The sequence below is a fragment of the Microtus pennsylvanicus genome, chromosome X (assembly GCF_037038515.1).
Source record: "Microtus pennsylvanicus isolate mMicPen1 chromosome X, mMicPen1.hap1, whole genome shotgun sequence".
Classification (NCBI taxonomy): domain Eukaryota; kingdom Metazoa; phylum Chordata; class Mammalia; order Rodentia; family Cricetidae; genus Microtus; species Microtus pennsylvanicus.
In genome coordinates, this window is record NC_134601.1 from 122,284,746 (window position 1) to 122,310,970 (window position 26,225).

The 26,225-nt window shown below is 42.2% G+C and overlaps 1 protein-coding gene across 6 annotated transcripts in view; it reads right to left on the bottom strand.

Moving 5' to 3' along the window:
- Positions 1 to 7,172, bottom strand: part of Egfl6 (EGF like domain multiple 6) — a 58,631-nt gene extending 51,459 nt beyond the window's left edge. For 3 of the 6 annotated variants that reach the window (XM_075958123.1, XM_075958120.1, XM_075958118.1), the window contains exon 1: positions 6,720 to 6,994. In XM_075958123.1, the coding sequence (XP_075814238.1) occupies positions 6,720 to 6,787 (68 nt within the window). In that variant the 5' untranslated portion in view covers positions 6,788 to 6,994. Of the gene's footprint in view, positions 1 to 6,719 lie in introns of all 6 variants that reach the window. The other 3 variants (XM_075958117.1, XM_075958121.1, XM_075958119.1) reach the window with 2 other exon arrangements.
- Between the last annotated feature and the right edge of the window lie 19,053 nt (positions 7,173 to 26,225).

The window sequence follows — 26,225 nt, forward strand, 5'->3', positions numbered from 1 at the left end:
GACTCTTTGATATTCCTTCTTGCAAAAGGTGAGGCTTGCTCACCATGCTGTGATGGCTGGGTTCTAAAGAACAATGAACTGTGGGAGTGATGGAAGGTAACTTTCCTGATGAGGACACCAAAGGCACTGTGACTTCTACCTTGTTTCTTGGCTGCATCAGAAACTTTGGGGTGGGGGTGGGGCGGGTCAGCTTACACACTAAGGACAGTCATGCCATTACTGGAGGAGTGCCCACATGGAAAGAATATGAGGCTTCCAGTCAACCACCATGAAAGTGTGCCATCTTGGAAGCAGATCCTCTAGACAATGTCAAGCTTGCAGATGACAGCGGCACTGGCCAAAGCTTGCTTCCAAACTTGTGACAAACCTACCTGCCTTTCTGCTGTGAACCTAAAATTGCTCTCAATAAAAATAAAGTCCATAAAAAACAGCCCCAAACCCCAGGGCAGCTATGCTGCTTGGATTTCTCCATCTACAAAAACTGTCTGAGACAAAAATATTGTTTTAGTAAGCTTTGAAGCACTCTGTAGTCCAGTAACAGAGAGCAAGGAGATATGGCCAGCAACCGAGTAAGAGAAATACCGAAGAGCGAGCTGATGATGTTTGCAAAGATGTTCATTGCTTTTGGTATATTTGCGTTCTAATCATGCACTCATCAAATCTGAGATGCCAAGGACTATGAGTACATGGCTGGTGCACCCGTTAGGAAAGGGAAAGGATGCTTCAGATTAAAGTATGGCTCATCATCATAATGACAATCCTGAGCAGTTTTGTCATGATTTGGGGCATGAAAGTCATGACTGGGTTCTACTGAAAAACGGCAGAGCCTGCAATGGCCTGCTTTACCCTCTATTACTCTTGGCATGAAGTCCAAGCTCATTAGCTTGACATCCTAGCTTTCTTGAAGCCTCCCTTCTTTGGTTCTTGACAGATACTGTGAGTTCATGACGACCAGTCTACCCTTTGTACCTGGAATGTGTCTTTCTTCCACATTCTTCTTTTATAGGCATATATCCATCCATTTATTACCTTATTTCTATGCAAAATGGCCATTGATTAAACTCTGACTGACTTGCTTTCTCCTCATTTTAAAGCTGATAGATGCACATTTATCCGTAAGGATAGTTCAGATGCCATGTTCTTTTCTTTTCTTTTCTTTTCTTTTCTTTTCTTTTCTTTTCTTTTCTTTTCTTTTCTTTTCTCTCTCACAGGATCTCAGGTATTCCAGGCTGGCCTTGAACTTGCTATGCAGCTGAGGATGACCTTGAACTCCCAATTCTCCTGCCTTCACTTCCTGAGAGCTAGGATTCCAGGTTTTCAATACTACACCCAGTTCATGTGATGCTGAGGCTCCAACCCAGGATTTTGGGTACGCTAGGCAAGCACTCACTGAGCTACATCCCCAAACCCTGAAAAAAAAATTCAGATAGAGCTTCTCTGTGCAACAGTCCTTGCTTTCCTAGAACTGCTTTGTGGGCCAGGCTGGCCTTGAACTCACAGAGATCCACCTGCCTCTGCCTCCTGAGTGCTGGGTAAAGGCGTGAAATTTATTTTTTAATTACGTCTTTTATTTTGGGGGGATTAGAATATAATTATATCATTTCTCATTTCCCTTTCCTCACTCTCAGTCCCATATACCACTACTTGCAATCTTGCTCTCTTTAAAGTTCATGGCCTCTCATTTCATTAATTGTTGTTACATGTATATAAATATATTCCTAAGTATAATTTTGTATTTTGTGTATACACAATATAAATAAGTGGTATAATATATACATATCTGTTCCTCTGAAACTGCTCACTTATTGTTTATGCACAAGTAACATTATTTGCCTTTTTCATCCCCTTTCCTTGGTCTTTTTTTTTTTTTTTAAGATTTCTTTGGTCTCTTCAGCTGACAAAGAAACAAAGAAAGACATTTTTTTTCTGGCCCTACGAAGTGCTCCAGTGGAGGCGGTAGATAGATATGTATCTCTGGCATTCAGGAGAATGTTTGAGCATGCCAGTGTTCCGTTAATGTTGTTGAACTGGACCAAATTAATTTTAACTCCTTCTGGACTCTGTCTTCATCATTACAGTCTGGAGATTTGAAACAGTTGCTCTCTGTGTGTGGTATATATGGTCACACGCATATATGTGTGTACACATGTGTGGCTGGTGTCTTCAGTCACTCTGTAAATTAGGATGCTTTTTAAAAGACAGAGTCTCTCACTAAACCTGGACGTCACTGATTCTGCTAGGCTGGCTGACCAGCAAGTCACTTCAGCTTCTCCAGTGTGGGGACTGCAAACATGCAGCCCTGTACCCCAGCTTTTATGAGGACGCTGGGCAGGGAACTCAGGTCCCCATGTTTGCGCAGAAAGCACTTTACTGTACCGCCCCCCCCCCCAGTCAAGTCCCCAGCTCTAAAACATTTTAGGTTTTTGAAACCAATACACTTGAACCTGTCTTGGAAATCATCTAATAGAACTAATCAGTACTACTGATCCCTTTGGACAAACTCCTGTACGGAGTAGAAAGATTGAGCTATTTGTGAGAGACACCAGGAACTTGAAACCTGACACTTCTTTACTGTGACATTCTGAGTAATTCAATCACAGACCCTTTCGTAATTTGGTTTCCGTAAAACCCATACCACCTCAGGGCACCTGTCTGCTTTGCTTCTGCTGTCTCCCCGAGGGTTTGCGTTCTAGAAGTTGTTAACAAGAGAAGACAATCCTAAGGGGTCTCCTGACTCATCAGTCCAGTGACAAACAGGTACATCACAGTAGACAGAGAGCTTCATGTACTCTTTCTCCCCCCGCCCCCCGAATTTAAAATTTATTATGATTGCAGGTGTGTCTGTATGTGGATAATGTGTGTGTGGGGGCTCCTGTACCACGGTGTGGATGGAGTGGGGGGTGAGAGGTTAACTCTGTGGAGTTGTTTCTTCCCTTCCACATTTATGTGGGCTCCGGGATTGAACTCAGGCCCATAGACTTGCAAGTGCTTTTTACCGACTGATCCATCTCACTAGTCCCCTGCTTCATTTCTTGACATTCAAGAACCTTTGCTGTTGGCAGGCATCAGTTTTTCCTATGGACATAAAAGGCAGAAAGCACAAGAACCTTCCACCCCAAATCCCTTATTCACGTTACCAGAGCCTAACCTTTGCTCATTTGCCTTTGGACACACAGGTCTGATGCTCACGTCCAACTGACCCTGCACAGGATTAAGTCATAGTGGTCACTTGCTTTTGTCACTGTCCCTTCCCTTCCTGCTGTAGCCTTTCCTGTTGTCCTTTCCTCTTCCCTTCCAGAGCACCCCAGGGGTCCAGCCATGTCTTTCTGCACCAAGATTGCCCCTGAGAGAAGATGATGGGAATATTGGGAGGATGGAAAATGTCCCTGGATCATGATGAAGGAGACTTTACAAGTGTGGACAAAGTGTTTTGAGATTTTCTTGGATGTTCCACACACGGGCTTCCTATAATCACAGAGGGATTTTATAATGGGAGGAAGACAAGAAAGAAGGCAAGGTGATAAAGGAAGGAGAGATGGGAATTATTTCCATGAGCTGAGATGCTCAAAAAAACAGGGCAGATTCTCCTTTGGAGCTTCCAGAAAGGACTAACATTACCAACACCCCAACTTTAGTCCCACAAGACACATTTTAGTCTTGTGACTTCCAGAACTGTAAAGCAATGCATCTGGCTTTTTTTGAATCAATGAAGTTTGTGGGTTAGTAGTATTGGAGACCTTTCCCTACTAGGGTTCCGAAAAGATTCAACTCTCCATGTAGCCTGTGGTTAGCAGGAAGCAGTCCCCTTGGCACGAACCCCGATGTCCCTTCCTCTCTTACACATTTTTACTTGAGTTAAATAGGGAAAAGTTGTGTAGCAGATATATATTCCAAGTAGAAATTTGCTTCAAATTTACGTTCAAGAACAACACTGTTAATAATATATTTATCCTATGTGTCCAAAGGAGTGGAGTGTTGGAACTAGAGTTCTAAGCAAATCTTTCTGACCAGCATGCCTACTGGAAATACAATAACCCCATGTGGCCTGTCTGATTTTCTGGTAGCTTTTAAAATGAGAAATAAATAGTAAAATTAATTTCATTAGCATACTTTATCCAGTGTGCTTTATCTACAATATTACAATCTCAACATGTAACCAATAAAAAAAAAATCAGTGAGCTAGTTTCTATTCTTTTTCCCTCTATACTAAATCCTGAGAGCCCAAAGAATATTTTTCATTTACAGCACTTCTTACCTTGTACTGGCTACATTCCTGGCACACGGTCACCATCACGTTTGCTGTTGCATACACAGTAGGTTCAGGGCATCTTAAACAGTCCTGATACCCAAAGGGCATAAAAAAGTACAAGCCAAGCCAAATTCTGATGCATATAAGAAGGTTAATATATAACTAATGAATTATTCATTAGCTCAGTGGGCACTGTTACCTCCACACTAAGCATCGCTTAAAGAGGCATATAGTTTTCCAGGCCGTACAATTGTGATAGTGTTTCAGTGAAAAAGAATCTGTACTTTCTTATCTCATTGCTTTTTAAGACAGGTTCTCAAAGGCTTTATGTAGCTGAGAATGACCAAGATGGCTTGATCATCCTGCTGCATCTATTTCCTCTCCCACTCCCAGGACTGGGATTACAGTCACGCACCACTACACCTGGTTTATTCCATGCTCAACCTCGAACCCAAGACTTCATGCATGCTAAGCAGACACTCTACCAAGTGGCCTACCTACATCCTCAGCTCCCTTTTTTGTGTTTTTAATTAGAAATCTGTATGTGCCAGCTATAGGGTTTTTTTTCCTTGTAAATTTCAGTGAAACATTAGGGAACAACTAGCATGTAGGGACACCTCTTTATCCCTCAATCTGTGCCTTGCCTCCTCTGTAAATCCCCCCCCCCCCCAAGATGGAGTCTGGAGCTAATTAAAGCTGGCCCTGGGGCAGCTCCCAAAGTGCCTACCACTTGACATTTCCAAGCATGTGGAGAAGATCAGCAGCACAGGGGGCAGCGAACCTGACACTGTGAAACAAGCCCACTTAACATCTTGAAAAGCGCTGCACGGCAGACTCTTCACACAGATTCTTCAGGCTAATATATATATGTTTCTGGAGGGGGGATCCTTTCAGCTTTTAATTTAATTTGGAGGTACTTTGAAAGCGGATCTTCTAGAGAGGCTTTGCCTGCTCCTAAAGAACTGTTAATCTCATCGTCATGAAGCACTTGGTCTTACTTGAGCCGGCTCTCTAACAAAACACAACCCTTCAGCCTTCAAGGGACCTGCGATTGGGTAAATTGCATCTGCTTGCATTTTTATCACGGGAAGGAAATTGAAACTTGCAACCATACAGTCTAAGAACCTGGTTTGAGGGTTGTTCTGTTTGAACTTCAAAATCCCCTAATACCGTGGCAGACCCTGATGAAAGAGTTTTTCCTGTAACTTAAAGTCAGGCTCACCTTTAAGGAGCTGAAGCCAAACCAAGGTCCGCCCCCTTCCTCCTCTTAGAATCAGCACTGAAAAACCTTACACAGCTGGGAAGGAACTTGCTTCTCAGGGGACTTTGGGAAATACCTGGGATTTTTTTTTTCCAGAGGTTGTCCCAAGTTGGCTGTGGGTAGGTGGTGGTGGTATCCATGTTGTTTCTGGCATCTTATAGGGGCCAGTATGTTTCACAGAGATGCTGTGAAACCTCCCGCAGAACACAGGCGAGCCTGCCGCTCCATCAAATGATTATCTTAACTCGTTAAATCTGCCCCAAAGAAGCCCTGTGTGGACATGCAAGGAAGAAGCAAGGCACTGGCGGGGGCGGGTTTCCAGGGAGTCTTCCTGAAAAGGCTGCCCCACTGCACTTTAGAGGATGATGGGCCACATTGACTGGGATTGTTCCTGCTCTGTCACTTCCTGGCTTTGTCTCTTTGGGCGAGTTATTCGACCTCATTTCACCTCTTCAAGACAGCGATGGTAATGATAATAGCTCGAATACACAGGGGCTAGGGCTTCTGGTGGGTTAAAGAGCTGAAAGTGCTTAGTCTGTCAGACACACTATGCCTGTGGACGTTTACTATGTGGCTCTGGAACTTTCTCAGGGAAATGTTTCAGGGCTCAGAAAAGCTCCCGAATAGAAAGAAGTGGCAAACCCAAGAATGGGTTCAGCTGTCATTTTAACCAACGCGAACTTTCCAGTTCATCACCCAGAATGCAAAGGCAGCTAGAACCGGAGCCCAGAAACGAGCTGCTTCAGTGCTCAACAGTAAATGTGTTCTGCATCCTCCTGTTTTTTAGAAATTTCTTCCCTAGCGATACTAGCGATTGGCAATTAGTGAGCATCCTTCAGGGACGCTGGAAAACGCTAAATTCGCACCGGCGCTAGGTACTCATGCATCTGCACAACACGGAGGTGGCTGCACAGCAGCAAAGCTCGAGAACAACCACGGTTCAGGCACCCAGCTTCCCTCCCTCGGTATCTGCCGGGCAAACTCAGCCAGGTGGGTGCGGGATTCACAGACCACCCGAGGCGAAGCCCCGCCCAAGGGGCGCAGGGAAGAAAGTCAATGGGCACTCGTGTCTGGCATCCCGGTAAAATCCATCCCAATCAGGCACCTCAACCTCAGCACCTAGGTGCCCCTTATATTTGTGGGTCAACGAGAAAGGGCTCCAAAGGGAGCATTCAAGCCAAGGGAAACGTGGTCAATGCAGACACTCACCTGGTCCCTACTCCACCTGCCCCCCAGGGGAGCAGCAGCAGGAGCGCCAGACCCCAGGGCGGCTGCATATTGTCGGGGGGATCTTGTTCCTTGTCTGTGCCCCTCAGGACCTGGGACACACAGAGGCCACAGCCTCTTCTCTGCTCTGCTGATCAGGACCTCAGTTTTGCACACAGCTGGCAGGCTCCGTGGCAGCGGGCGCGAGGAGACAACCGGACTGGAGAACTGGGGAACGTTTGGAGCTGCGAATGGCTGGGGGCGCCCTGGCGAGAAGCTCCGTTGGGTGAAGCGCCCCGGTGCACCAGCGAGGGCGGGGCGGGGCGGCCAGCACATCTGGCTGGGACCCGCCTCCAGGACGACCCGCGAGGCCTCTACACTCTACTCTCACCCTTAACTGCCCCCCCCCCCCCACCCTCCAGCTTCAGTTCACTGTGGCTGCTCAGAGGCACCTCCGATTGTCCTGTATTTCAGGCTTGGGACAGTATGCGCTGCTGAGCTCCAGGGATTGAGATTTGAGAAGTAAAAGCAGGACCACAAATACAAGTTCATAAGCACACTGCAATCTCATTTCAATGGAGGTTTTATGGTTGGCTAGGTTTTTTCCACACAAGGCAAATCATAGGGTGTTAGAGGTCAAAGATCACCAAGTCTTGTTCAAACTTCATTATTTAACCAGTGTTGTCTTCTTATCATTCGTGACTCCAAATGATATTGTAACGTAATAACCAATGGCAACTTGACACAAACTTGTCGTCTGGGAAGAATGAACCTTAAATGGGAAAATGCCTCTACCAAATAAGCAAGGCTTTAGGGATATTTTCTTGATTAATGGGTGGTATGGGAAGGTCCAGCTCACTGTGGGCAGTGCCACCCCTACATAGGTGGTCTTGGAAGGTATGAGAAAAAGTCCTGAATGGCATTTAACAGTGTATCTGAATCACCTCTAACTCCAGGCTTCTGACTTGAGTTCTTGCCTTGCTTTTCCTTCAGGATGGTTCAGAATGAGGAAGCGAACAAACCCACTTTCCTCCCTAAGTTGCTTTTGGTCATGGTGTTTAATTACAACAATAGAAAGCAAGCTAAGCAGAAAGGCAGAAACAAAGAAACTGTGTGAGTTCAGAGAACGCTTTCAGGCGCTGATGAGTTATTTATTTTGACTCATAGCAGAAGGAATATCGGTTTCTTCTTGTCCCCACATTCACATCCTTTGACATGTAGGCAACAGCTCATGACCCCACGCCTTGACACTGGACTTGCTTTGGTAACTTGCTTTGGCTGATGATGTTTGGGCAGAAGCACAGTGTATCAATACTAACCCCATGTCTAAAGACCCCAGTGCCTCTGTTTGGGATATGAGAAGACATGCAAGTTAGCTTGACGGCCTAAACCGGATGAGGAACAGGTGGAACACAGCTACCTACCTGGCCCATTAGCAGACCTCCAGCTCAAGGAAGAGCTGCTGATGGAGCCATGAAGCCTCTGACCCAAGGTCAGCAGCACAGACAAGCTACAAAGACTTGTTGGGATGGAGTCTCTTCTTGTTTTTTAAAACAATTTCTTTTGATGGGACTGGAGAGATTGCTCAGTGGCTAAGTACAGTTGCTGCTCTTCCAGAGGACGAGCAGAGACCAAAGAAAGAATTCCACCTTCTACCTAAGTCTAACTGAGTAAACCTTTGTGTTTATTGAGTTTACTTAGAGAAACATGGGGGAGACTCAAAGCCATCACAGAAACAAAACCTGCATCCTCGAAGCTCTCTGTTCAACCTGCAGGAGGCTCCCCTGAAGAAAGCATCCTCTTCCCACAATTGTTTACTAGTTTTCTTGTATTTGGAGACTGACTCTCACTATGCAATCCCTGCTGACCTGCAACTATGTAGACCAGGCTGGCCCCGAACTCACAGAGGTATTACCTGCCTCTGTTTAAGTGCTAGAATTCAAGGTGAGCACCACCACAGTAGACTTTGTGTACTGGTTTTTAATAGCCTTGGGGAGACTTATCAATTTTATAACCTTCGAAGCTTCCAAAGCCTGTGAATTTGGTTTGACCAGCCTTCTTCTGTGCATGGTGAATGATTCAATTGAGAGATAATAGCTACACGTCAGGTTCTGAACTCTATACCTAAAATATTTTAAAGGAAATGGGACACATATTTGATCTTGGTGTGGGTTTTCCCACAGGTAGACACTGGGACAAGGATTTAAATGGAAATAGTTTGTTTTGGTGGCATTCAAGAAAACAATAAATATGTAAATATGTAGGTTTTTTTCTTTTTGCTTTTGGGGGAGCAGCACCACCCAGCTCCCAAATAAGTACATGGAGACTTATTCTTACTTATGAATGCCCTGCCTTAGCTTGGGTTGTTTCTAGACAGTTTGTCTTTAATTATTCCATCTACCCTTTGCTTTTGAACTTTTATCTTATACCTCTCTTTACTTCTTACTCCATGGCTTACTGTGTAACTGGGTGGAAGGCCCTCATCCTCCTCCTCTCCTCCTCTTCTTGTTCCCTCTTCTCTTTTTTTTCTATTCATTCTCTCTGCCTGCCAGCTTCACCTATCCTTTCCCTGCCTTGCCATTGGCCATTCAGTTCTTTATTAGACAGATCAGGTGTTTTAGGCAGCCTAACATAGTTTTATAGAGTTAAACATTGCAACATAAAAGAATACAACACATCTTTGCATCATTAAACAAATATCCTGCAGCACAAATGAATGTGGTACATCTTAAATCAATATTCCACCACTACAATACAAGGTGTGTATCATGTCACTGAACCTTCATGCTCCTGGAATCCTCGGAGAACACTAGTCTCCAAGGATCTTACCCTAATGTGAGGAGCCTGGAGTAGTTACACTCCATCCCTATTCAGCCATGGCCTGCCAGAATCTATCAAGGGGCTATCTTAGATGTTCCGTTTTCTGTGCAGAGAGCGGAGTGGCAGGGAGTGACTCAGCCAAAGGACACTAGATACTGGCTATTTATCGGGTTTCTGACTGGAAAGCAGGGGCTGGGGGGACATGAGCAAGATGCCATGTTACCTGTTACCTAGCCTGGAAATTCAGTTGAACTGAAAATTATGAGTATTCCTGCCACTTTCCCCTAAAGGCTCAGATACTGATTCTTCATCCAACTACCCATTCCTTCAGAGAAACAACTCTTCCAAAATTCTAAACTAGTCGCCTCGTATAAGGGGCTCATCCTTTATTCTTAGACTCTCCATTATAAAGCTCAAAGGGACATCTTGCATTGATATTTATCTGTCAATTTCTAGTTTCTGGCAATTCAGTTTTCTTTGTCCCTTCATTCCTTCCATCCTTGCTCCTTTCATTAGTTTTCAGAGCAAAGCTATCTTCCATAAGCTTAAGTGCGGCGTACATTTGAGCAGGTAGCTTCCGGTGGTCAAACACTTCTAGTCAATCCATCTTAAATCCTGGGGAAGCTTGGACAAAGGAACTATTGGCCATATGAGGAACAGGGAAGGAACTTGGAAATGAGGTAATGGCAGGTGAGATGTCAGATACAAATTGCCACCTGGAGGCAAGCATATTGAATAACCGCGCTGGCACTGCTGACTTTGAAGGGAAAGTTGGCAGCTGATCTTTAGGAGGCTGAACTCCATTCTACAAAGGGAAAATGATCTTTGATCAGAATACCATAAAATCACCTGTGCCTTGTATAGGAATTTATCTTTTAACTCATTTAGATCTCTGTGAGGAACAAGTTTGATGGAATATTTTTCCTGAACACACACACACACATGGGGGGTGGAGATAAAGAGGAGGGAGGGAGAGAGACAGACAGACATATGAAAGAGACGGAGACAGAAACAGAGACACTAGGCCAATGTTTTCAACTTCAATGTCAATTCCAATGATCTGGGTATCTCCCTGAAAGACAGAAGTAGTAGCATTTCATTTGTATTTTAACAAGTAAAGCTTGCCTGAAGATCAAAAAAGTAAAACAGCCCCACTGGCCAGCCTTACAGACCAGGCCGCAATGACACACACCTTTATTTTATTTTATTTATTTATTTATTTATTTTAGAAGCATAAGGCTCCAGGATCCCAAGCCTGGAGATTACATCTTTATTTATTATATGGCCCTATTATATCATATTTTATGTGGTATCCCAAGAATAATTCTTCAGAGACCAGTGTGCATTTCTTGGTATTACGTCTTTGATATAAAAAGTGCCAAAATTCCTCTCCTTGCTCAACTAGCCCTGACCACAGTACTTGGTCTTTTTGTTTTTTTTTAAGCTTCTGACACTATTTATTTATTTATTTATTTATTTATTTATTTATTTAAGAGTACTCACTCATATTTGGTTTCTAGCCATAAATAAAGGACATTGAGCCTATAATTCATGATCCTAGAGAAGTTAAATAAGAAGGTGAACCCAAAAAGACTTATAGTCATCCTCCTGGAGATTAACTTTCATCGGGCGATGAAAGCAGACAGAGACAGAGACCCAAATTGGAACACTGGACTAAAATCTCAAGGTCCAAATTAGGAGCAGAAGGAGAGAGAGCACGAGCAAGGAACTCAGGACCGCGAGGGGGGCACCCACATACTGAGACATTGGGGATGATCTATCGGGAACTCAACAAGTCCAGCTGGACTGGGTCTGAAAAAGCATGGGATAAAACCGGACTCGCTGAACATAGTGGACAATGAGGACTGCTGAGAAGTCAAGATCAATGACACTGGGTTTTGATCCTACTGCACGTACTGGCTTTGTAGGAGCCTAGGCAGTTTGACACACACCTTTCATCCCAGTAGCCACACTAGCTTGCCATGGACACCAGGTGGTAGTGGTGCACGCCTTAATCCCAGAACTAGAGAGGAATATAAAACAGGAGGAGACAGCTCTCAGTCTCAGTCTCATTCTGAGATTCCTGGAGGCAGGATCACAATTGTTGGACTGAAGTCGAGGTAAGAGCCAGTGTCTGGCTGCTTTGCTTTTCTGGTCTTCAGGTTGAACCCCAATATCTGTCACTGAGTTTTTATTAATCATGCTTCATCAGATACTGTTGTTAGGTGGGGCTAAGGTTCAAAAGCCTTTATAAAAGCTTCTAAAAGACACTCATGTTGTTTGCTGGAGGGTCCCATTTAGGGTAGTGGCAGCTACAGATCATCTAGATTGGTAGAAAGTTCAGCTGTATAATGGCATTGCATGGAAAGCTTTGCCACCACAGATGCCTGGGCCACAACTCCAGAGAATCGAAAGCCTGGACTATGGCTTGGGTATAGAAACACGCAGAAAATACCTAGGTGGTTCTCATGAACAGCCAATGTTGAGTGCCACTAATATGAACAGCACCAACTTTTTTTATTGCCTAAATAAAATTAATGCTTTTGTGTTTCCAGCACACAGTCTTTCCCCTCATCATCCATGATGCTTTCTTTCTTTTAACCCCCTCATGTGTGTGTGTGTGTAGGCATGTGTGTGCTATAGCATTAGTGTAGAACTTAGAGAACAATCTGGAGTGTCTTTCTTGTTTACTACTCTGTATGCCATGCTAGCTGGCCCAGAAGTATGCAGAGAGCCTCTTGTCTCCACCACTCACCTTACTATAGGAGCTGAGATTATACATGTGCATCACTATACCTGGATTTATGTGAATTCTGGGGACTTGGACCCAGGTCACTTGGGCAGCAAGTGCTTTATTCACAGAGCCATCTTACCAGCCCTGGCACAGGTGTGTGGTTCCCTAGAGCTTGCTTATGTAGACCAGGCAGGCCTTGAACTTGCAGAGATCTCTTACCTCTCTCTACCTTCCAAGTATTGAAATCACAGAGATATTCCACCATACCTGGATTATTGATGCTGTTTTCTTGATCACCCTTTACATTGAAGACACCTTCTAATCCTCAATCTTCCATGTTCATTGAAGCCCATCAACATGTTCGACAAGTTTGCCATGTTTTCTGAGTCAGTTTCTTGCCACCTCTTCTTATTGGATGAGTGGAGTCAATGAAGAAGGAGTCAATGAAGAAGAGTATGACAATGGGAGTCTGCTGCCCTCTCTGTCTTGCAGCATACATTGGATTGGTTTCCTTCATCCTGTGTCTGCGGCAGAAAACAGCTACCAGTCACTTCATATTTCTTCCCTTCCTTTCTTCTCTCTTTCTTTCACCTCTCTCTGATCTTTCCTACTTTGTTTGCTCAAGTGTCTTTTTGGATCCCTATTAAGTGCTAGACTGTGGGCTAGTTAGTGAGAACCACGTAGTGGCAAAGTCCATTGGATACTTCCTGCTTCTCCATTTCCCAGGTGAAGTGAGCTGGACCAATTGATCTGCAGTTTATAGAATGTTTGGTCTACTTTGATAGTGATTATTACCTCTCATAGAAGAACAAAATCTAAATCAAGACTGAAAGCGAAAAGGAAATGACACTTGGATCAAGTCTTCCTATCAAATTTTGATAGCTCTTAGAACGTTCCACTTGGTATATGAGGAAGAGGTGGCTGATAATTGTGCAGTGATTACTACATGAGAGATAATTTATAGAGAGCAGTGATTTAATGTTGACAACACCTACACCAGGCAGATGATATCACTCAATTTTACAGATCAGAAATGTGAATTTTATGGCATCTCAATATCTTACTTAAGATGACCTAACAATGTAATGGTGTGGGAAGTCCTTCTGTCTATGTGTTGCTTTTAGTAGTTAATAAATAAAGAAACTGCTTTGGGCCTATAGCAGAGCAGGCCAGAACAGAGCTAGGTGGGGAAAACTAAACTGAATGCTGGGAAAAAGAAGGCAGAGTCAGAGAGAAGCAATCAAGCTCCTCTAATGACAGACAAGCCGGAAACCTTGTCAGTAAACTACAGCCACATGGTGATACACAGATTAATGGAGATGGGTTAAATTAATATGTAAGAGTTAGCCAATAAGAGGCTAGCACTAATGGGCCAAGCAGTGATTTAATTAATACAGTTTCTGTGTGGTTATTTTTGGAGTCTGGGCAGCCAGGAAATGAGCAAGCAGCCTCCTACAACAATGTAACATTATAAAGATGTGAGTTTTGGAACTCAGCTGTTAACGAGTTTTGGAATTCAGCTCTTCAGAGTGCCTGAGTTTGGGTTCAAGCACCCATATGATAGCTTGCAACTATCGGTAACTCCAATTCCAGGGTATACAGTGCCCTCTTGTGGCATTTGTGGGACCAGGCATTTATGTGGTGCATATATGTACATGCTGACAAAATACTCATACATATAAAATGCATCTAAAATACAGAGAAATGTTTGAGCTTTGAACTCAGACCTCACTGGAGATTAATTTTGAAACCTAATTTCATTCTTTTGGGAGACAAAGTCTCAATGTGTAGTGGTCAAGTCCTACCTTGAATTCCTTTTGAAGCCCAGGCTGACCTCAAACTCACAGCAATTCTCCTGCCTCAGTAGTGTTATAGAAATGTGCCACCATGTCTGGCTTCTATCTTTAAATCAGGAGTGTGTTATCTGGTAATGCTGGAGTGATGTCAATTCCCTATCAGAAACATATTTGATCCCATGTGCTGGAAACAAAAGAAAATAGTGGGATAATATTTTATGTGCAGGGAAGTATGTTTTAGTGAGAGACATGACAGTTTTCAGGGGCCCATGAATCTTTGAGCTTATTCAACCCATGGCCCTTAGGCTACATGCAGATGATGATAACTAAGAATGGAGCCCAAGACAAAGTTGTATAGTTACTGAAAACGTTATGAAAATTATTTTGCAGTTTTGTGTGCATGGGCCTATGAGGCATGTGCATGTACACATTTGTGTGTTTGTGTATGCACACGCATGCTAGATTTCAACACTGGGCGTCTTTCTCATATACTCTACATTTTACTTAATTATTTACATAGATATTTTTGATAAAACTTCTCCTCACTGAATCTAGAGCTCATAGACTCAGCTTGACTAACTGCTTAGCAAGTCCCAGGGATCCCCCTGCCTCTACCTCTCCGGTGCTGGGATTATTTATTTATTTATTTATTAAAGATTTCTGTCTCCTCCCCATCACCGCCTCCCATTTCCCTCCCTCTCCCAAATATTTATTTATTTATTATGTATATAATATTCTGTCTGTGTGTATGCCTGCAGGCCAGAAGAGGGCACCAGATGTCATTACAGATGGTTGTGAGCCACCATGTGGTTGCTGGGAATTGAACTCAGGACCTTTGGAAGAGCAGGCAATGCTCTTAACCACTGAGCCATCTCTCCAGCTCCTCGGTGCTAGGATTTTTGTATGTTACTGTGCATAGCTTTCTATAACGAGTGTGCGGAATCTGCTCTTATGCTTGCATGAAAAGCACTTCACTGACTGAGCCATATTCCCATCCCTGCAATTTTTTTTAAAGTTCTGTAACTCAATTGCCTGGTTCTTGAGTGTGAACTTCATAGTGTTGAAATGTCAACCTTTTCTTTTGTCACTAATAAATAGAAAGATTTTCTTGTTTGTGAATGAAATCTTACTGCCTGGCTCTTAGCTCTCTTGGTTTTGGATATGTAGCTGTCCAACTGAAAACCCTCCACAAGCAATGGCTTGGCTTTTGTCTTGGATGAAGTAGGGTGGTGGATTATAGGCCTAGTCCATTCTGTGTACTTCATGCCTCACCGTGCATAAATACCCCTTGCTGCTTTCCTGCCCACAGTTGAATGTTGGAACTTGACCTCCTGCTGCAAGGCTTGTCTGTCTGCGTTTTCCTGTGGAAATCCTCTATGATGGTTTGTGACAGCCGGAGCCAGGCAACCTAGTTCTGACAAGTCACTCCAACTTGATTTGGAAAGATTTGCTTGAGAAATGTTCTGTACATTCTGCAGACTGGAATGACATTTGTGACCCTTTAGAATCACTTGCAATATCAAAATTTACCCAAATGAAATACTTTTAAAAAGTGCATTCCTATTTTCAAAGACTTCTCATACATAACATATAGGCACACTCATTCCTTTAGTCCACATTAATTGTCCCCTCACTAATCCTGTGCTGGACACTGTTTGGGTGGGATCGAAAGATGAATGACATATAATCCTTTGCCCTGGGTGGCAGAAATGCAAACACATTATTAGAATTCGTGGCATAAGTGTTAACAGAAGTACTTCAGGGTGCCTTGGAAACGAGGAAGGAAGAGGCTCAATCCTTTGTGTTTCATACATTTAAGTGTTTGCCCCTGTTTTATCCTTTACTTTCATGAACTATTTTCTAGCATGACTTCATTTAGAAAGGAGGAAAATAGGAAATCCTGAAAATTGCCTTCGCTCAGGTGACTTGTTGCGAGCATGTCCTGACACAGCACTTGTACAGCTTGACTACACCAGACATCTAGGGGAACCAGGATTTAGTTGAGGCTTCTGCCAACTTCCTTAATTTGGACAAACCAGTTCACTTCTTTCAGTCTCTCCCGCCACCTCTCTCTCTTCTTCTTTCTTCTCTCTCGCCCTTTCTCCCCTTCTTCCCCTCTCCCCCTCTCCCTCCCTCAGTGTGTGTATATATGATATACATATCTGCTAAGGATTCTGGGTCAATAAATCGTTCCTTCCAATGTTCTTTGACTTTTTGGTCTAAAAAGTGGGGAAAAACTATTATGATCCTCCTAACTGTATTTGCAATTACAAAATCAGGTTAGTTTCAGCAAAGAAGGGATGTTTGTTTATTCAATGAATGAGTGAACCTCCATGTTAATTAGCTCCTTTAATTCCACTGAAGTAGTGTCTTCGACAGTGCGTTGTAGGCAGGCATAGTGGAACATACTTGGAATCCTAGCACTCAGGAGACAGAGGTGAGGTGATTGCCACAAGTTTGAAGCCAGCCTGGTTTACACAGCAAGTTCCAATCGGCCAGAATTACACAGTGAGACCTTCTACTCCCCCAACCCTGCCTCAGCAAAAAAAAAAATAGTGGTTGGTAGGTGCACACTTCTGACTGCACTGTGGTGATTAGGCCAAAGTGGATACACTGGCCGTATTGTTCATCTCTAGGGATGTGGAATTGATGCACTTAAGAACTATAGTCACTCAGGTGCGGTATAGAGTTGTGATGGGAGAAGCCCAAGGCACGTTTAACCTCAAGTCATGACAGGGAACTGATGAGGAATCATCAAGAGCAAGGCCAATGTGTTAGGAAGGAGGAAATACTTGGAGACTGGGTGACTACGAATATATACATCTATAGCTACACATCCACATGTCTATGGATGAATCTAGCTGTTGATGCATCTATATATACAGAGAAATGGGTATCTATGACTGTAGGTCTAGCCATATAACTATACTATCTTTTTATATCAATGCCAGTATTTCTATACTATTATATCTATACATGTGCAATCATATCTTCACATCACTTCTTTATCTCTGCCACAAGATCCATAGTTACCTATAGGTCTAAAACTCTACCTCTCTCAATGTATCTACAGCACTATATACTACATATTATATACTATATACTATATGTATAATGACCTGCAGCCCTGTAATTATATCACCACCATTCCATCTACACTTTCATGTGCATATTGCTATGGCTGTAATAACACCATCTATGCCTCAACATACAAGCTTATGTAAAACGTGCTGTAGTTTTGAAAGGCTGAGTTTCACACTAGGGACTATGAAGCCTCTTATAGTAAACAACATTATTGCCTTACAATGCCTCTCTAGCATTTCCCCGTGATGATCCAAGAGCTTACCTTGGACACTTGAAACTGCATCCAGGGGATATCTATTTAGTCTCTGAAGGCAGCCCTAACCCTATGATGAACAGAGGTTTGGTGATCAAACATCCCAGCAATGTCCCTTCCGGTGGGGAAACCTCAGAAGCATATTCAGCCCTGATTGCCTGACTTCCTCAGTGGGACTGATTTCCAGGCTCCACCTGAAAGAATGTGAGAGCTCACCTAGCCTTCCTCTTGTTCCTCTATTTCCTGAGATCACCTTCCAGAGACTGCCTTGCCTTTGGGGGACCACCTCCCCAACAAGACACTTATGTATACTAGTAAAGTAATTTCCATCCAAACACTGAATTGCATCTTGTAGGAAATCTGGAAAGAGAATCCCTCTTTAAATCCATTTAACATAAATCTTACTGTTTGGATGAGCTCTGAAGTTTCTCATAGTCAAGTTGAACACACTAGGGTACTTGCTGTTTTTCAGATGTATCATTAGCTATTTCACAAGACATGTCCATTTATCTATCATACACTGAGTACCAAGGGAATGGAATCCATGCCTGTCCCCCTCTCATTGCCTGGGTGTACTTTCTATTTTACTAAACTTGTAGACATGGTGTGTTGGTTGTATGGTGTCAGAATGGAAAAAAAACCCGTCTTTTACATTCTGTCCTTACTTCAGCAAAGTGTATCATAAATTCACCACATGATAGATTTATGATGTATGTAAATTCCAATATTTCCTTCCTTCATCAAATGTGTTGGATAAGAATTAATGTAACTGAAAACTTCTTTTAGAAACACAATGTGATAATAATTATGCCCCCCTTTTCAAACAGAAAAAGAATATTTAATAGCATTTTGCTCATGTTGAAGTCTTTGGCTTATGCAAATTAAATACCCTGCATGTACAGTTAGGTTCCATTAATATCATGAAGACAATTTAGATGGCTACTTAAGCTTGGAGATCCATATGACACCATAGATCTGGGCTTCATGGCGCATGTCTAGCTATTCAGGAGTCAAAGGCAAGAGATTTAAAAAGGTTCAAGTCATGTCTGGGCTACAGAGTGAGTTCAATGAGACCAGTCTGAACAACATAATTTCATTTTATCAAAATGAAAAAGCAAAAAGAGGGCTTGCTGTAGCTTGGTGGTAGAGAACTTACCAGCTTCAGTACTATAACAGCAACACAGGCCTGATTGGAATATATGACTTTGTTTAAAATTTAAAGTTTTCTTTTGTTTGCTCTTTGATTTAATATATTTTTACTTGATGTCATTCTTTTTTTTGTTTGTTTCTCTGTGTAACAGCTTTGACTGTCATGGAACTAGCTCTTGTAGACCAAGCTGGCCTCAAACTCATAGAGATCCATTTGCCTCCGCCTCCTGAGTGCTGAGATTAAAGGCGTGTGCCAGCACCACCTGGCACTTAATGTCATTCTTATGGTGGCCACTTGAGGAATCAACAAGGGACAACAAAAAGCAGACAGTAAACAAGTAAGCTAATATGTATTTAATATAGCTTTCATACATTTAAAGCTTTATTATTATTATTTTAACTGTGTGTATGTGTGCATTTGAGTATCTGTGGGTATCTGTGTGCGGTAATGTGTAGGTGCCCACAGAAGCCATAGGTGTCAGATACTCCTTCTGGAGCTGGAGTTTCAGGCACTTGTGAACTACCTGATAGGGGTACTAAGAATTGAACTCAGGTCCTCAGGAAGAATATTAGATGCTCTTAATCACTTAACCATCTCTCTGACCACCCATAGCTCTTATATTTAGTTATAAACCATTAGAAAGTAAGTCAGAGATAGTGTTATAGTTTGACTTTACCTTTACAAAAGTAGTATGGAGATTTTAGTGAAGTTGCTGTTCCATGTCTAACTTTATAACATTTATTTAAGCCACATCTGCTTTCTAAAACATCTTTAAAAGAAAAATTTTACAAAGTATTTTTTACTAACCAAGTATTCATCTGGTCTCTTTTGACTACATATGGAGAGATATTAATTACCACACGTGTGTCTTGCAAATGTGACTTGGGAGCTCATGCAAAATGGCTGCCCAAAGTCTGATGTCACCAACTGTGGGATAAGGAGGGATCTTTCAACATTAGGGAACAAGGGAAAACAACCCAAGTGTGAACCTCAGCATGAGATATCTTATTCCTGCAGGGAGGAAAAATATCTCTTCTTTTGAGTCAGGGTCTCATTATGTAGCCCCAGCTGGTGTGGAACTTGATATGCAAACCAGGATGGCTTTTACCTCCTAGAAATTCACCTGCCTCTGCCTCTGGGATTAAAGGTGTGGGTCACCACATCTGGCAGGAAAGATATTTTTATAACAGTGGTGGTGAGTACTCAGAGCTCCCCGCCTGCTCCTGGGCAGAAGGCAGAATCAGGCTTAGGCAGGCGGAAGAGCATGGCGGATTCATGTTGCCATACACAGACATGTTTTCAGACTGCGTAGTGCTCTGCGTGTCAGATTTGGATGTAACTTGGATGAAAAGAATTTCTGTGCTGCACGCTCAGTCTCAGAATTAAAGTGCTGAGTGCCGCTCCTACCTGGTGATGGAGCTAGCACAAAATGGTACATCCTCCACTTTGAAATTTTCCTGACTCAGCAGCAGGAACAAACCTGTGTTGTTTTAAAATGCCGGCTTTCTGGGCCATCCTGCCAGGGCAAACTCTGACTGTTTGAGGCAGGAGGGCCGGCTACCGAGAGAGGATTTGAGTGTCGTCTGTTGTAGCTTGCTGGCTGGCAGGGACCTTGAAACGCCATAGAGGTGTGGCTATAAACATGGCTGCAGCCTGTATATCCGCCATGAGGCTGGAAAGCTAAGGAATGGACTGGATCTAGCTGGCAAAGCCACGCCTTTAGTCCTACTGATATTGCTTGGTAAATTAAAGGCTCTTGTGGTCAGAAACAGAGAGATATACAGTAAAGAGAGATTCAAAGACAGAGAAAATTTCTGAACGGTTTACAGTGTGTTAAAAATATATGCAGACTAAAAGTTAAAATTCTTAAAGTAAACCTCTGTGACTTCAAGGTGTGGTAGCACACGCCTTTAATCCCAGTGCCTAGAAGGCAGAGACGAACAGATCTCTGTGAGTTCAAGGTGTAGTAGCAAACACCTTTAATCCCAATGCCTGGGAGGCAGAGACAGGCAGATCTCTGAGAGTTCAAAGACAGCCTGGTCTACAGATATACGCTCAAAAAGAAAAAGTTAACCTAGGAATGTCACAGCTTAGATTCTTAAGTGCCTAGTGATTTAAAGGCGCAAATCAAAAGTGCTCCTGGATAGTAAAAAATTGCAGATTCACAATAGGACAGATTCAGACCACTAAATGAGTCACACTGTTGGATGAATGTACGTAGGCTTGGGAGAGAGAAGAAAAAGAATATAGAGAATAAAGTTAATGGTTTAAAAAGAAAAAAGTAAAAGTAAAGTCTTTAAAGAGACAGAGTACAGATAGTTATAGATATAAATAAAAATAAGCCGCGTAAAAATGAAAAATTCACAGAGAGTCTGGATTATGTACATTGTGTTTTCTTTAAAATTTTTGACTGTGAAGGAGCTAAGTACAGAGAGACATTTCATTACATGGGCTGCCAAGCTAAACCAGAATGGATATAAGGGTATTACGATTTCAGAATTTGGGTCTAAGGATATGATGCTTTGGAGAGAGTCTTCTTTTGTTTTCACAGAGGATGAGACCCTGTTCATTTCTTCAATTCCGATTTGGTATGATGGACCACGTCCTCCTGAAGGGTTGCTGTGAACATCTTCAGAAAATTGCTTTGCTCAACTGCCAACTGAGATGACCCTGGCACACAGGTTATATCATGAAAGGCCTAATTAACGACGCCCCCATTCAGCAGGAAGCAGTTTGGAGAGAAATAACTGCGCCCATGTTCCCAAAATATTGTTTATAAACGTTCTTTTACATTTAAAGGGGGATATGATATAGACATGAATAATTTGCATTAGTATAGATTTTGCTTTATTGATAGAGATTTACGGTCAATTTTGTTATATGTATAAATGTTTCTGATGTAACTTTTACTTGATAACTCTTTTGTTATATGTAATTTTGCTATGTTAAAGTTAAAGCCTTTTTTTGTTTAAACCGAAAAAGGGGAAATGATGGAGGAAGGTCATTGGTTAAAATAAAAGAAGCTGCTTGGCTCTCATTGGTTAGGAGATAGGTGGGAGGAGTGGGAGGACCTCCCGCAACAGTGAGTCATTGAGTGTTATTTCTAGTGAAACTAAGGAGCTAAGAAGAGTCTCCTATTCTCCGCTCATTATTCTTCTTGACTTGAATCAGACACATGACCCAAACCTGCTAGGGAGGGGCAAGAAGATTTAAGCAACACAATTGAGGTGAAGTCCAGATAATCACCCTAAATTTCCCACAATCTATTTTTCTTGGATGAGGATCTTGGGCACACATTTATGAGAACAAGTAGGGGTGACCTTCTAAGATTCAGAAGTCAAATGATTTATCTAAAATTGCTCTGAATTCTTGGTAAAGGTGAACCATTTGATGATACCTTTCTTCACGAGTCTACAAAGGTCAATGAAAATATTTTTAGTGTATAAAATATCCAGAAAGATCTTATTCAAACTTGAGTGTAAGCAGAAATCCATTCTCAATACCACCTTTAAAGGAGGCGAGTCAAATTCTGCCATTCATGATATTAGACAATCATTCCCTTTTTATCCAACTCAAAGCCAGTCAAGGTCAAGTGACACCTGTGTTCCGTTCTTAATCACAGAGGTTCCAGAGTTGAGAAATGACGCATTACAAGCTTTGGAAAACAAGCCATAGAGGAAGTAGATACCACTTTATCTGGTGTTTTTTATCTCTGTTTTGACTTTGTTTTTGACGAAGAACTTTCCTAGCTAGATGAGACCCTGTGAATACAAGATAAGGTAGGTAAGGAGTCAGACAGGACGGAACCAAGGAAAACTTCAGCTATAAACTGCTAGCCTTGTTTTCCTGGTTAAGCAAGTATTTAGGCCTTAGGTATCCATGGAAACTGCAGCTGTTATCTATGGCTTAGTCTCCTATGAGTCAGGATACTCTTTGCAAACATCCTTGACGCTTCAGTTAGTTAGGTTCTTTCCACTATGCCAGAAAAGCAGGTTCCTGGGCACTTTCCCAACTGCCACAGGGGCACACCAACAAAGGGTCTGCATCCTCTAAAGACCCTGACTTTACTACAGTATCATTTGTATTGTGACTTGGATCGTGGGAAGAAGCACCCTGAAAGAGAGATCTGGTCCATTGTAATTAAGAAGGGGAAAAAGGTCATTTTACCCCCATGAATATGCAATCGAGCTCATAAATATGCATTAAACCTTCCTAAAAAATACACAACACAAAACTAAACTTTCTGCTCCTCCCATTTGAGGACAGCCCACTCCATTCTTTCTTTGAGGTGTATGCATGTTTCCCGCTTCAACTGTCTCTCAGCTCAATCCTTTCTTATGGGAAGAGGAGAACTGAGAGCCATCTGCTTCCTATAGCAGATAACAGTTTGGGATTTACTAAAGGTGTAGCTGAAATTAAAGCCTGGCCTTTTATTAGTTGTATGATGAGTTAAGTTTCTGTTTCGCACATTCTTCAACCAGGACATGGGAAAATCCTAGGGTCATTTGCAACGAGTCACTCTCTGACAAGCCCTTAATTTGGCACCTGGTACAAGGTAAGGCCCTGCCATGTCAGATATCAGCGGGGATGGAACCTATTTTTATGTGAGTGGGAGAATCAAAATGGTAAGCAGAACTTTGGAACCCCCCAGTCCAGTGCTATTTCTACAGTGCTCCCCACCAAAGCTAATATTGGTTTTAGGATGAGAGTTGGTCTTAAATAGAAGTTAATCCCTCAGGTAACTGTTGCTTATAATAAAAGTATGCAGTTTGAAGAGCCTAATATTCTGCATAGTAGCACATATAAAACCAGTGTTTATTGAAAGAATTCTGTTAATACTTTCTTACATAAAAACGCTTATGAAAGTGGCATGTTTTGTTTAGCCTCCTGTTTTCCATAATCCCTCTGAGATTTCATTCCACAGCTATGTAAGATCTGAAACATAGCAATGCCAGTGAGAAAAGTCAGTCCAACAAATGTTGAACAGCATGGGTTTGCACAGGGAAACATTCGTACTTTAATAAAAAGCAAAACATTGTTTAAATCCTACCCATCGTGATTTTTTTTTTTTGCTCCTAGCCTTTGGTTATCTTTAATGACTTCATGACTTTGCAAGTTATAGTTGACCAGTAGCAATGAGTATCCTGTTCTGTGGACATTCAAATGGCCTCTGTCTCCCAAGGCCAGTTAGAGTTCCAACTTGCACATTCGTTTTGGTGTTTGTCGTCAACCTATGCGTCTGTTCAGTTTCTCCTCTGAGCTTGCTGAAACATCTCCAGTTCATAGTGATCTTCCCTCCTTTGTCTCCTGGAGCCTGGGATTACAGCCGGGCCACTCTCACCACCACAATTTAGTGCTACCTATTTCTGGAAGAGTTTTAAAGTTTAACCAAAAGCAAACTTATCTCCTTCACCTGTTTTTATTCAGATAGAAATAATGGATTCTTGCATTCAAATGAAAACAATAGGGCCACCCATGTTGACAGGGGAAGGCTATTCATAAAATGGCAATGACAGGGGTAGGTTGATTTTTTCATCAAAGAAGCTGGATAGGACTAGCATGATCTGGTCAGAAATTGTCCTGACTGCCCTTTGATGTCCATGTGACCCAAATCGAGATGACTCTGTAGGTAATTGAGACCCAAGTTATTTCTCTTTGGAGGTGGATGGGGAAGGCTAGGGTTTCATTATATGAAATGAAAATCTCGAGGTTTGAGGCTATATGATGAAAATTTCCTCCAAGTTTACCTATGGCTTGGGATTTAGCCCCCAAATCCCCTGTTTTTTTTTCCCCTCAGTCCGAGGCAAACTGGGATGGTTGGTTGCTCCAGGTTTGAGTTACCAAAAAAGCTAATGACATTGAATATAATCATTCTAAGACCATATGATAAATGTCTTTCTGGGTCTGGGTTACCTCGCTCAATATGATGTTTTCTAGCTCTATCCATTTGCCTGCAATTTTCAAGATGCCATTATTCTTTTCTGTTGTGTAGTAAGTACTCCATTGTATAAATGTACCACATTTTCCTTATCTATTCTTCGGTCAAGGGACATGTAGGTTGTTTCTAGGTTCTGGCTATGACAAACAAAGCTGCTATGAACATAGTTGAGCACATGTCCTTGTGGCACAATTGAGCATCCTTTGGATATATACCCAAAAGTGGTATTGCTGGGTCTTGAAGAAGGTTGTTTCCTAATTTTCTGAGAAATCGCCATACTGACATCCATAGGGGCTGTACCAGCTTGTATTCCCACCAGCAATGCAGAAGTGTTCCCTTTACCCCAATCCTCTCCAGCATAAGTTGTCATCAGTGTTTTTGATCTTGGCCATTCTTGCAGGTGTAAGATGAAATCTCAGAGTTGTTTTGCATTTCTCTGATGGCTAAGGATGTTGAGCATTTCCTTAAGTGTCCTTTAGATTCCTCTGTTGAGAGTTCTCTGTTTAGGTCTGTACAACATTTTCTGAAATTGGATTATTTGTTCTTTTGATGACCAATTTCTTGAGTTCCTTGTATAATTTGGAGATCAGACCTCTGTCTGATGTGGGGTTGGTAAAAATCTTTTCCCATTTTATAGGCTGTTGTTTTGTCTTGTTGGCCATGTCCTTTGCTTTACAGAAGCTTTTCGATTTCAGGAGATCCCATTTATTGTTTATCTCACTGTCTTTGCTGCAGGGGTTATATTTAGGAAGTGGTCTCCTGTGTCAATGTGTTCAAGCATACTTCCCACTTTCTCTTCTATGAGGTTCAGTGTGGCTGGCTTTATGTTGAGGTCTTTGATCCATTTGAACTTGAGTTTTATGTATGGTGATAGATATAGGTCTATTTTCATTCTTCTACATGTTGATATCCAGTTATGCCAGTACCATTTGTTAAATAAGCTTTCTTTTTCCATTTTATATTTTTTGCTTCTTTGTCAAGAAGGTTTGTAGGTGTGTGGACTAAATTCCGCATCTTCGATTCAGTTCCATTGGTCCTCCTGTCTGTTTTTATGCCAATATCAGGCTGTTTTCAGTATTGTAGCTCTGTAATAGAGTTTGAAGTCAGGGATTGTGATACCTCCAGAAGTTCTTTTATTTTACTGGATTGTTTTGGCTATCCTGAGTTTTTTGCTTTTCCATATGAATTTGAGTACCATCCTTTCCAGGTCTGTGAAGAGTTTTGCTGGGATTTTGATGGACATTGCATTGAATCTGTAGATTGCTTTACTCATAGGTGGTTTTTAAACATAAAGCAAAGAAAACCAGTCTACAATTCACAATCCTAGAGAACCTAGACAACAATGAGGACCCTAAGAGAGACATAACCTACATGGGAAGTAGAAAAAGACAAGTTCTCCTGAGTAAATTGGGAACATGGGGACCATGGGAGAGGGTTGAAGGGGAGGGGAGAGGAAGGGAGGGGAGCAGAGAAAAATGTTTGCTCAATAAAATCAATCAATAAAAAAACTCCAAAAAAAACCAGTTATTCTAAGTCTTCAAGGATATTCATATAATTTGTAAAAAGGGCACAGGCTTCAGAATTTGACTTGGAGTCCAATTCTTACATGCTACGATACTCCAGGTGGTTATGAAAATTGCTGCATGGGCTCCAGATATGTTCCTATCTTATACAATGGTTCAGAGTTAGGTGGGTAGCAGCAACAATATAGATCACAATAATCATCTAACAACC